Below are 13,379 nucleotides of genomic sequence, written 5' to 3'. Positions count from 1 at the left end.
CAGGACCCAGCATAGTCACATTCATGGCTAAGATTTATGGCAGGGAAAGGATACAAAGCAAAGTTAGCAAAGAGAAAAGGCGCATAGGGTGAAGTCAGGAGCCATGAAACCAGATGCAGGCTTCCAAGAGTCTTCTTCCACTGGAGTCACAGAATTTGCTTAATTCCCCCGCGACGGACTTGTGACAACACATGTGATATGTTGTCTACCAAAGAAGCTTATTAGACATTCAGTGCCAAGAGTTTTTATTGGGGCTGATTTTATAAGCACATTCTTCTTGGTATGTACCAAAATTCCAGACTCTTCAAAGGAAAGTAGGTGGTCAGCATATACCACATTGTTTGTACAAACAGTTTAAGCACAGTGAGCCACTCACTCTTATGTGATCTGGAAATTGGTGAGAACCCTCTCAAAATCCAAGTTCTTAGATTCTGGTTATGGGCCCACCTTATAGGCAGGTCTTTCTAAGATTAGCCGTTTTAGGACTGCTAAGTTACCTCTTTTCTGCTCAGACACCTAACCCAGACTTTGACGATTAGAGAGTAATGTTCTTAAACTATAAGTGTGTCATGCAAGTTGTATACAGATACATACATAGATATGTGCTTATACATATATACATACATATACTTACACCACCCACATTGGTACCACTACAAGATAAATAGAACATTGGAGAAATTGGGGCAAAGCCAAGAGATAGCAAAGTGTGCATTACTCCCTGATCACCTGTTATCCCACAAATGAGTATGCTTGGCCTGGCAGTGGTTGATATGTTGTGAAAAGAACTCTAGTAGTGGGGCTTTTGTCTTTGTAACCTTCTAGAGTTCAGTCTCTGGTCTCAGTCTGTTCTTTGCTGGTGCTGACTCAGGTCGGTTGAGCTAGCTTTTGCTATGCTATTTTCAAGGAGGCCTGGAAATGAACATTTAGTGCCATCTAGAGTTGACTTTCTTGAGTCTATATTCTGGCACTTGAGGGCTCATTAAATATAAAACCCCTGATTGGTGTCATGTTTTAGCAGTATCTGTGGTATTATCTGAGAATGGGTGTTGACAAGGTCTGGGAAGTGGTATATGGTGAAAAGAGATATATTCCACATCATGATTTGTTCACATTATGAACCACCACTATTCCAGATGGTTGTGCAGGGCTGTTTGAATCAGTTTGTTTATTTTATAATTAGGAAAGAGACTTAATGTCTGCCCCTACCTTACTTTTTCTACCTTCCTCCCAGGGTTGCATACATCCATGTCACATTAGTGGAAGCCTGTGTATACTTCAGATTGTCCTTTTCCAGAGTGTTGCGTTCCTCGTGAATTGCCATTTTGTCATAATACATTTCCTTTGGGGGCAAAGGATAGTTGTCCTAGAGCCAGATAAAACAGAGTATGTCCAATTTAATTTACATCCCAGTGCCCTTAATCTAAGCAGCATGAACTGCCTTTCTATATACTGAGGTCAAAGCAAGTACAGATAATAGGAACAGAATATGCTTTTCCTCCTCAAATTGATGCTGTTCAAAAATTCCTTCAAATGTGTATTATACAAAATGAAGAGCAAGGTCCAGTTCCTCCTCCTGCATGGGTGTGCCTAATTGCTCCACCCATGCAGAAGTAGGTGTGGCTGTTTACAATTAGTCAATAATTGAAGACAGCTGGTCAGTTAGCCATGTAGATGTTGTTAAGATAGAGGCTGGTATAGCTGGCAGTAGTTCAAGTTTTACTAACTATAGATGTCGAAAGTATTTTTCATTAATATTCCAGTCCTTTATGGTTCTTTCATTTCCATGTTGGGTTTGAATATGGATCCAGGAATTATAGTAGAGATGAGAGCTGAACATTCTTTTTTTTTTTTTTTTTTAGTTTAGATGCTTTACTTTAGGCATAGTTGTTTCATATGGACATATATATGTGCAACATAAAGATTAAGGTTGTGATTAATTGTTGTACTTAATTGTGTGTGTCTCTGGTAGCCCAGTTGAATCTGGGTGGCCCAATGGCCTGAACACAGCCAGACTAATGGTTCTCTGACAGGAGGGATTTTGTCCTCAGGTGATATTTGGTAACGTCTAGAGACATTTTTGGTTGTCACAACTTGGGAAGTCTATTCCAGTGACATCTTAAAATGCATAGAGCATCTCCTCACAACAAATAATTTTTCAGCACAAATTGTCAATGGCATTGAGGTTGAGAAACTCTATGCTAGCTCACTAGTTGTGAGCCATGAATCTCTGTACTGATATATTTCACTTAGTCTCAGCATGACATGCTTTATAGCCAAAAGCGCTACTCGAAGTCAGCCCACTGTATAAAATATTCAACGCTATAGATTGCCAGAAATGTTTCCCATGGATAGCAGATGACTGTAACATTCCATTGGATTTGCTTATCTGTGAGATTATTTGTAGATATCTAATTCTGTTCATCTGGAGGATATAGGGATCAAAGGCAAAGATTGATTTACAATCGCTTGAGTTATTATACTTCCAAAGTTGCCTCTTGCAACTTGGCAGGAGCTGCCATTCAGACCTAGCCATGTATTTATTGACCAGATAAATAGCTTTAGTAAAATTTACAGGTACGAATATGATACTTCTACTAGGCCAAGAAGGTATTCAGTTGTTGGTTCTCTTTCTTTGTATATAGTGGCTGTAAAGCCAACAGTTTAGCCTTAATGGACTGTGCGATGTCTCCTTGGGCAATGTCAATTTGGTTATTTGGGTGGCAGGGTTTTGTATTTGTCTTCATTTAAGTCCCATTCATCTTTAGTTAGTTAGGCTTGAACAGTATTCAATACCATTCAATGTGAGCAGTTTCCTCAGTGGAGACAATTACCAAAATGTTAACTATATAATGCAATGTTTCTGCCTGTATGGCAATTCACATGTACTGAATTTGTCTAGTTCAGGTGATAATATATTTCTGAAGAGTTTGGACCTGTAAAGGTATATACTACATACAACAGATAAACTGAATTTGGTCTTCATCCCAAAAGAATATAAATAAGAAAACATGATAATCATTAGCAATGTCCAAGTCTGCATACCAGCTATGCAGCTGTGGCAGCAACTTTGTAAGTCATTATATCAGGCACTTGGGAAGCCGTGGTGGCCACTTCCTGGTTTAAGTTTCAGTCGTAGTAGACTATTCATGTAACATTGGTTTCCAAAACCAAGGAAGATAAAGTTGTGTAGTACCCTTGCCTGGTACAAAAAGACTTCAGTTTCTTTTTCATTTTCTGGCATGATGCATTTCAATATTTGTAGTATTTGGGTACACTTTATAGAATGATCCTGCCTATATCTTCAGCTGATTGTTATAGAAATCAAGGCATTACAATGAATTTATCCAGTTTATATATCCTTACATACAAGCAGCCCAAATGTTCCTATCTATTATACATGCTGACCAAAAACTGTGTATATGTATATATATATATATAATATATATGTGTATGCATATGTATATGTGTGTGTGTGTGTGTGTGTGTGTGTGTATATATATATATATATATATATATATATATATATATATATGTTCAACCCTGGTTCAAATTCAGACAAAAAGATTATAGACATGTAAATTGCAACTTCCTCTGGAAAGAGAGCAGCAGATAAAGTCTTATGCTTGTGCCCAATCATTCTGTATTCAAAGTTCTTTAACCAACAGTAAAGATTTTGTGTCCTGAAGAAAAATTTTGGTCAAAATTAACTCCATCATAGGTTAACTCTAAAGTAAATTAAGACTTTTTACAGTTCGACTGTAAAAAGAGTGTGTTGGACTTCATAGTTCTACATCTGATATTTTCTAAGAGTAGGATATAAGACTTATATCCAAGGGTCTTTTTTAGATAATAGGCCATTTATTTTGAATTTTTAAACAGTTATATCAAAATAATACTTGCATGGGTTACAAAATCAAGTAGTACAGAATGGCAGTAGTGTTTTGTCCCTCCTCCTCATGAGTAGTCCTCTCACCAGAGAAAACTAGTTGTTTTTCAATTTTAACGTTTTGTTGAAATATGTGTATGTATATGTAAATACCCAGATCAATGTATAGAACTTTATCAGCACTCCAGAAGCTCCCTTATTTACCACTGCCTGCAATGAGTATAACCACATTCCGGACTGACAATGACATAGATAAGTTTTGCTTGTATTTGCGTAAATGAGCAGCATCTGACAACTGGACGCTGGCATGGCTCTGATAGTTTGGCTATTTTGTTCTCCTGTTGTACATAAAGCATTTCTCAGCACCAATAGCAGACAGGTCACTCTGACCATAATCATGTCTGAGCACAAAAAACAAGAATGTTTTCAATATCACAAAAATAACCCAACATCTTTCTCTCCCAATTAATTTGAGTGACTTCTGCTTTTTCAAACCAGTATTAACTTAGTTTTACTCCATTTCTCTTACCTTCTAGATGAAAATTATTAAGATGCCAATCATAGAATTGTCTGCTCTTTATGATAGCTCTCATTCCCCAGCAAAATCACACTTTGTTTGAACCCTCCCCAAATCACTTAATATATGTCCAAATCCTATAACGAGCATCTCAATACCTTCTTGTTAAGACAATGCACAGTTCCCATGATGATCTATCTATCTTTTATTGCAAATGCTAGTAAACCTGAGCTGAGGCCCTTTCAGCATTGGATTTAATTTTTTTCTGTTTGTACTCTGTATTTTGTGTATCTGTCAGCATTGGTTAAGCTGTATTTTTTGTTTTTAGGTATTTGTCCATTCATCCAAATTGTCAATATGAATTGGTGTATTTTTTTATATAAGTCTCATAACTTTTTAATTTCAGTTTTGTAATACTGTCTCCTTTTTCTTGATAATTGATTTTTCTTCTTTGATCAGTCTTGATAAGGGTTTATCAGTTTTACTAGTTTTTAAAAAATACCAACTTCTGTTGATTTTCTCTATTGTATTTTTATACATACAAGTATATTTCATTGTAATTTTTATAGAATATTTTCATTAACAATCATGAAAAAGATAATTGCTTATGCTTAAAACAGTATGTTCATAAAATCCTTTTTAAAAATTGAAGTACAGTTGACATACACTATTACATTAGTTTCAGGTGGACAACGTAGTGATTCAACATCTGTATACCTTACGAAATGATCGTCACATGTCTAGCAATCTTCAAACACCATACGAAGTTATTATATTATTGGTTATATTACCTAAGTTGTAGTTTACATTCCCATGACTCGTTTGTATTTTTAAACTGATTTTTTTCTCTTTGTTATTTCATTTCTGTTATTTGCCTTAAATTTCATTTGATCTTCCTTTTTCTAGATTCTTGAGATGGAAATTAAAAATATTGGTACTTACTCTTTTCTTTTTCCTAATGCGTTTATGTCTGTAAGATTCCCTCTAGGTCCTTCTTTAGTTTCACACCACAAGTTTTGATTTCTTCTTTGATTCATAAATTACTTAGCAATTTTTGGGTGGTGTTTAATTTCCAAGCAGTCGGAGGTTTCCTAGTTACCTTTTTTGTTATTGATTTTTAGCTTACTTCCATTGTGGTCAGAGAATTTATTCTGAAGTGTTCAGTTTTTTAACCCTGTTGAAACATTTCTTATGCTCTGACATTGGTTAATTTTCATAAACGTTCCATTTACAATTAAAAATTATGTAAATTTTATTCATGGTTGTTTTAATTTTTCTAAAGTCAATTAAGTCAAGTTTGTTAATTACATTGTTTTCTTCCATGTCTTCACTTTTTTTCCTGTCACATATTGAAAGAATATCTTAAAGTCTCTATTATTTTGAATTTGTCCATTTTGGTTTTAGTTCTGTGAATTTTTGCTTTAAATATTTTGGAGCTATGTTTTTAGATGCATACATATTTGGAAACTTGATTATCTTTCTGTTCTGTTATTTTATCATTATGAAATAACCTTCTTTATCTCTAGAAATGTTTCGAGTTTTTAAGTCTGATATTAGAATGGGTACAATAAATTGTGGTGGCTATAGTTTGCATGGTAATTCTTTTCCATTCTTTTACTTTCCATTTTCTGTTGGTCTTGTTTGTAAAGCACCTCTCTCAAAGCGGTAATATCATTTGGTTTTGCATTTTCATTCGCCATGCAGTCTTAATATTAATAATATAATTTAACATAGTTAATCAATTCATGCAATAACTAATATAGTTTTTAAGTAACCTGATTTTTTTGATCAGTTTTTTATGATTTTTTAATGGTTACTCTACATATGACAATATACATCTTTGACTTGTTATTTTAATACAAATCAATACTTTGCCAGTTCTCCAGTACTATATTTTAACTCTACTCTGCCTGCCTTTGCATTTTTTTAATTTTTAAATTTATTAGGGTGACAATTGTTAGTAAAATTACATAGATTTCAGCCTTTGCATTTTTGTTGTGATGCATTGTCATGCTCCACATGACATTATAATTATTGTTTAAAATTGTATTTATACATTTTTACCCTTTCTAGTGTTCTTAAATTCTCCCAGCATTTCCATCTGGATTATTTTTCTTCTGTCTGATGGATTTACTTTTGTATTTCATTTAGTGAAGGGCTAGTGGAAGCAAACTTCTTTTTCATTTATTTTTGAAGGATTTTTTTTTTTTTTCTGTCTGACATAGAATTCTGGGTTAACAGTTATTTTCTTTAGCACTTTAAAGTTTTTATTCCATTGTCTTCTAGCTTATGTCATTCCCATTGAGAAATAACCTGCTTGTATTATTGTTGCTCTTTTGTAAAGTGATGTGTCATTTTTCTCTGGATGCTTTAAAATGTTTGTCATTGATTTTCATTGATTTGACTATGATGTCCTTAGAAATGAGGTTTTCTTGCATTTATTCTGCTTAAGATTTCTTGAATCATTTCTAGTTATTGTAGAGGTATTCCTTTGGGGTTTCAAATTTATATTTCTCTGATGATGATTAAAGTTAAGTATTATTTTGATTTTTCTTGACATTTGTATATCCTTTCACAAAGTGCTTATTGAATTCTTTTAACATTAACTCAGAGTTTTAGGTAAATTTTTAATACCTATTCTGGTGTTCTCAATAATTCTTTAAATTGTTTTTCTTAACCTTTGAAAATATGTATTTTGTACTTAAAAATCAATTATTTGTTGTCCAATTAAAATCGTAAGTTAGGGATATAATTGTTGATTCATTTCTCTATGTATGTCGTATAATGAATATCATTGTCTTTTATTTTAGAATGTACTCTTTATAAGGCAGAACTTTATTTTTCTAATTTAACTTCTTGTCATGAATTACCTGTATATAACAGTCTGAATAAATCCTTTTTGATATTATTAGTATCTCTGCCATTACTCATATCTTGATAATCTTAGGTTTTTGCCAGTTCATTCTGTCTTCAAGCGTTCCATCCTAAATACTAGTGTAATAAACACTATTTAATTGATGAATTTCGAAATAGAGAATAATATATAATTGAGTTACTTTTTTAAATCTATAATCAATCATTTCAGAAAAATTTGGAATATGAAACATATAGTTAACATTAAAACCATACTGAATGTAAGTAGATACTCCTTTGATGCTTTAATAACCGAGGATCATCTTAATGAATATTATTTATAATTGCTTACAAAAGTACCAATTAATGAAACATTCTGGTTAATAGTACCTTGGGTAGCCTAACTGCTGCTATCTTTTGGACTCTTTTGAAAAACCTCTAATACAAACTATTTAGAAATGCTAGATTATATTTTTTAATGTCATATAGCAAAATACAGAATATTCAGGTCAACTAATTGTGTCATTTAAAAAAATAGGACCACGTTATGTGGTACAAATTGGTGACAAAATTATTGACTACAATGAAGAATTCCGCCTTTTTTTGTCAACGAGAAATCCCAATCCTTTTATTCCACCTGATGCCGCTTCCATTGTTACTGAAGTTAACTTCACTACAACACGAAGTGGATTACGAGGACAGGTATAGTCAATCATAATGTACCTTAGAGATCTTCTGTAGTTCTGCACACTCATTAGTTATTTTGAGTGGGAAGCTATTTTGTTAAACTGATTAGCATTTAATCTTTTGAAAATGTACTTGCAACCTAAGAGTAAAGCATTAGGGTTTGTTACACGTGTCGTTTGTATCAGACTTGTACACTTCTTGCTAATGTCACATTGCTGCTTCTTCTAGTATAACTTTAATTTTAGTCTATCTCTGTCCATATGTGGTAGAATTCAGGAGATGGAAGAAATATAGAGATTAAGATCGGCTACTTTATTTTTTTAATTGTGAAAACTGAAGTTTAAATGTGAAATTTCATTTAATTGACCTATTTAGCTAGTTGAGAATCTTTGATTCCCAATCTAACAATTTCCCCCCCCACCAGAACATATGCATCTTTGAATTCACTTTATCTGTGTATGGTTATTTACTGCATGAATTTCAAAGTAATTTTTCATGTCCAGACATTTACTTTCATAAGCTATCACTCATTTTCCCCCCTCTTTAAAGATATACCTGTTGACGTTTTGAGTATCACCCTATTTTTTACTCAACTGATAGTAGTAGATTTTTCCTCCTTTGATTTATAATAGGCATATATTTGCTACAATTTTTACTTTATTGTAATTTAAGAACTTTTCTTTCAAAATATTTTTCTTACCATATTATATGGCTTGCCACATATATTTTTTATAAACAATATCTTTTGACTTATTTGATGATACTTTTGTTTTTTTGATGAAACTTCTTATAAACAAGACAATGGACAAATTATTTAAAACTTGGCAGAATTGTTGAAATTGCTCCTTCTATCTAAATACTCTCCATATTAATTGCTGAAACGGGCTATTTAGATTTTACTTTAACAAAAACTAAGTGAAGATGCTTGTAGAGCAGATTTGGAATTATATAATTTATAACATGCCAATGTCAGTCTCTCTAGTTTCAAAATTAAGAATTTAGCATAGCATTTTAAAAAACAGCTTTATTAGATTCAGTTCACATATCATACAATTCACCCACTTAAAGTGTACAATTCAATGATTTTCTTAGTGGAAATTTGGGTCTTATGGTAACTCTATGTTTAACATTTTGAAAAACAAACTTTCAAAAGTGGCTGTGCTATTTTTCTTTTCCACCAACATTGTATGAGTGTACCACTTTCTCCACATTCTGTCAACACTTGTTACTGTCTGTTTAACTGTAGTCATATAGTGGGTGGGAAGTGGTATTTCATTGTGATTTTGATGGTATAGTATTTTAAGAGAGATAGCTCTTATTTTATGTGAATACTTACCATTGAAAAATATTAGCTTCCATAGTTTTTGTACATGTAATGTAATTTTAGAACTAAATATTCCATGTTGATATGTTAAATCATACAATTTCTTATACTTGTCCTATAATGTTTAACATTTTTTCAATGGGTTTAACTATTTGTTTTGCCTCTTTTTTGTAAGAAATAATTGTGAAGGTGTCTCATATATTTAAGTAGAAAGAATCAAATGAGGTACATACGGTAGTATCATAATACTTGTAGCTTTTGGTCAAACACTGGCCTGTTCGCGGGAAGTTTTGTTTTGTATTGTTTTGTTTGAACCTGTTGCTAGAATAAACTTGACCTTAAATATATATATATATATATATATATATATATATATTTTTTTTTTTTTTTAGCTTTTGGCCTTAACTATTCAGCATGAGAAACCTGATTTAGAGGAACAGAAAACAAAACTATTACAACAGGAAGAAGATAAGAAAATACAGTTAGCCAAGCTTGAGGAATCTCTTTTAGAGGTAAAATTTAGTTATTCAGGATAATTTTTTGTATTACGTTTTTTTCTTTAATGAATCAAAATTCAAACAAAAAAGTAGATATCTTGCAATATAAGATCTTAAGAAGTAATGTTTAAGGTAAGTAATTTTTAACTAATACTGTCTTTATACTGGATTATTTCATTAATTATGTTACATGCTCATAATTTCAAGAAGCATTAAAAGGTAGCATGCAATTATGACTTAATCTATAACTTTAAGTAGTTTTTAAAATGAGATTAATAAAATTAATACATATTCAATGCTTTGATGATATAGTATCATATAATGATTTACTATATCATACTTATAGGCTATAAAGCAGGGGTGTCCAAACTTTTTTCAACGTTTTTTACCAACGGCCATATGCACAAACAGCCGGGCCACTCACTCGAGATGAAGTACATATTGCCTCACCTGGTTTATTTAAGTAAACTAAATATATTTTTGGAATTTGCTGTGGGCCAATTAAAAATGGATTGCGGGCCACAGTTGGCCCGCGGGCTGCAGTTTGGACACCCCTGCTATAAAGTGTTGAAATTCTTGATAATGTCTTCATAAACATTATCAAGCTGATGATAGATACTATGAGCTTCCTTTAATTGATTATTTTAATATGTATAATAATGTTAATATGATTTTGTTATTTTTTTGCTACAGACACTTGCCACATCTCAAGGCAATATTTTGGAAAATAAGGATTTGATTGAATCTTTGAATCAGACAAAAGCAAGCAGTGCACTTATTCAAGAGTCACTTAAGGAATCTTACAAACTCCAGATTTTCCTTGATCAAGTAAGTATTCCTTCTTTGTGATCTTATATCATCTTTTCTTAAACTTTTATGTTAATATGATTAAAATGCAGAATCAGGACTTCTGGGAAACTGATTGCAAAAATAGAAAGTTATCTAAAACACCAAAGCCTTTGGTCTGATTCTTATTATAGAGAAGGTGATGAGATGTTGAGGACACGAGGATGAGGTCGGTATACCCTGCTGGGTTCTACTGATTTCTGGCATAATATTATCTAAAGCTATAGTTTTGCACCAAAATTGAAAGTGAATGCTAAAGTATCTTTGTCATTCTTGGAATGTAAGACACATTAAATACCTTAATTACAAGAGCTATAAGCTACTTTCCCCATTAAAAACACTTTTCCCCCCTAATCATCCTATACTATGTGAGTATGATGATCAGACTTATTTTCTTACAAATGATTAAAATCCTTTTTCCTTTTTTTTTTGTGTATTTCTTTTTGCATAATTCCAAACCCCTATCAGTACAATTTATCTTTTCCTCTCTATAATTTAGTGACTAAGCTTTGCTTGAAGAAAATCAGACAACCAAGCCGATTAATGTTACTATGAATTTGCAGGTCTCAAACTGACCAGGGCCCTCACTGATATTGTTTAATTCTTTCCCATTCATCTCAGTAACTTTTGCAGATTTCCATTTCAGTATTTTTCAGCCCTCACTCAAATTTCACAATTTCATATTATTACTTTCTTCACTTCGGAAAGAGCTCTGTTGAAACCAGAGTAAGAGCAAACGTATACTTGATTCCAATGTAGTTACCTACTCTAAACTTGGCAGATGTCATGCCTGTCATTCTACATCAAAAGGAGTTTGAACTTCCTGTGCCTTCTTTCTCTGAACAGGCATCACTAGTCACAAACATAATTTTACCAATGTCACATTTGTAATCCTGGTGCTTTTATCAGAATGACTTAGAGAATCTACTCAGATTTCCATTCAGAATCTTGAGGCCATTTAATCCTATCATCCTCTCGTTTTTATCATCCTATACCTCCAGTCAGAATGAAAGCCCCTGTGGTCATTGGGTCTTTCTATGCTTATGTTAAACCGTGCTAGGTGCTTTATTATCTTAATGTGGACACCTGTTACAGTCTGCTTTCGTTCCCTCAGTGTTCTTGTTGACACCAGTCCCACACGCTGGATTCATAGTTCTAATTTTTGTCTGCTGAAGGGATAGCCTAGTAGTGCCATGCCCTCTTGCATTACCTAAACTGTTTCTCTTTTGAAGTGTAAAAATGCGTCATTTATTCTGCTCACAGCTGTTTACCATTCCGTTTCACTCTCTTTCCCCTAATACAAGTGCTCTCAGTCCTCATTAAGATCAACCCATGAGCCTCTTCTAGCTTTGTAATCTGAGTTGTAGAGAACTATTTAAAATATATTTCCCTCAGTTTCATAAAAATAAAAACTAGATCATTCTATTCCTTTTAGTTATAAAATTCTATGATTTGTCATCTTCATTAGTTGGATATATGTAGGAATATAAGGCTGTGGCTAGCTATGTGCATAGTGGTCTGTAGGTGGCAGTAAAGCACTAGTACTGAGGTGTTTTCTCCCCAACCTCTGATCCACAGGAGCGGGATGCCTATCTTCCTCTGGCTGAGAGTGCCAGCAAGATGTACTTCATTATCTCTGACTTGTCCAAAATTAATAACATGTACCGTTTTAGTTTGGCTTCATTTCTTCGACTTTTCCAGCGAGCTCTACAAAACAAACAGGTATGCTGTTGGTTACCCTGTAGCTGAGACTGAATTAGAGAGATCACTTTTGAAGGTGATTAATCTATAATAACAATTTCCTGAGAAAATTTGCTTAAAATGATATTTCAGAAGACCACATGTAACAATTTTAAACTGTATTAAAAGAAACTAGCTCCTTAATTGTAGTTTATATTCTTAACAAACTGTCCCCATCTGACAGTCTTCTTAATGGGAATGATGTATGTTTTGAGTACAAATTAATAAGTAATAGATGATCCTTAAAAAAGCACAGATGATTCAGTAAAGTATAAAGGTAAGAAATTATCCACATAATCCCATTACTTGGGGAAAATGACATATAAAATTTCATTGTATATCCTTGTTGTTTGAGACTGTAATATGTGCTAGTTATTGTTGTAGGTAATGGGGATATAAGAGTATACACTACTTGTATTGGGTTATATTCTAATGAAGGGAAGGATATATTAAAGGATATAAATTTATTTAACCAAAAGGTATCATACTATCTAAAAAAATTATTCGTATATTATAGACAACTTTCATGTCAGTAAATATAAACCTACACGATAATTTTGAGAGATTGTGGCACTATACTGTACTTTATTTAACCACCTCCTACATGGACATTGATCTGGTTACTTGTGCTGAATATCATGACCCTGAAATTTGGCAGATTAAAACTTTTTCATAAGCTCATGCGTTCTTCCTTATACTCATGAATTCTGTGGGGAATTTGGTGAGGGCAGAGCAGGGATGGCTTATCTCTGCTTCTTAATGTCTGGGACTTCAGTTGGGAGGACTTCAGAGTGGGATTTGGAGGATGGGGAGGACTTCTGAGTGGGATTCACCTGCATGTCTGGTGCCTGGGGCGGGAGGACTTGATGCCGGTACTGCTGACTGCTGCACCTTTCCGTGAAGCTTGGCTTTCTCACAGCACAGAGTAGTTGGGTTTCTCATATTATACCTGGGGGCTCTAAACGTGTGTTGTAGTGAACATGGCAGAAGGTGAATCGCCTTTTGTAACCCAGCCTTGTGTCAGTG

General features: G+C 33.3%; 1 protein-coding gene across 4 annotated transcripts in view; it reads left to right on the top strand.

Moving 5' to 3' along the window:
- The window catches only part of DYNC2H1 (dynein cytoplasmic 2 heavy chain 1), a 292,996-nt gene that overhangs the window by 127,646 nt on the left and 151,971 nt on the right, over nt 1-13,379 (top strand). For all 4 annotated transcript variants that reach the window (XM_074335553.2, XM_074335552.2, XM_019717180.3 and 1 more), the window contains 4 exons: nt 7,798-7,961; nt 9,663-9,782; nt 10,461-10,595; nt 12,192-12,335. In XM_074335553.2, the coding sequence (XP_074191654.2) occupies nt 7,798-7,961; nt 9,663-9,782; nt 10,461-10,595; nt 12,192-12,335 (563 nt within the window). The remainder of the gene's footprint in view (nt 1-7,797; nt 7,962-9,662; nt 9,783-10,460; nt 10,596-12,191; nt 12,336-13,379) is intronic.

The sequence above is a fragment of the Rhinolophus sinicus genome, chromosome 14 (assembly GCF_057876585.1).
Source record: "Rhinolophus sinicus isolate RSI-liver-muscle chromosome 14, RSI-T2T, whole genome shotgun sequence".
Taxonomy (NCBI): Eukaryota; Metazoa; Chordata; class Mammalia; order Chiroptera; family Rhinolophidae; genus Rhinolophus; species Rhinolophus sinicus.
This window is presented reverse-complemented; position numbering and strand designations above follow the sequence as displayed.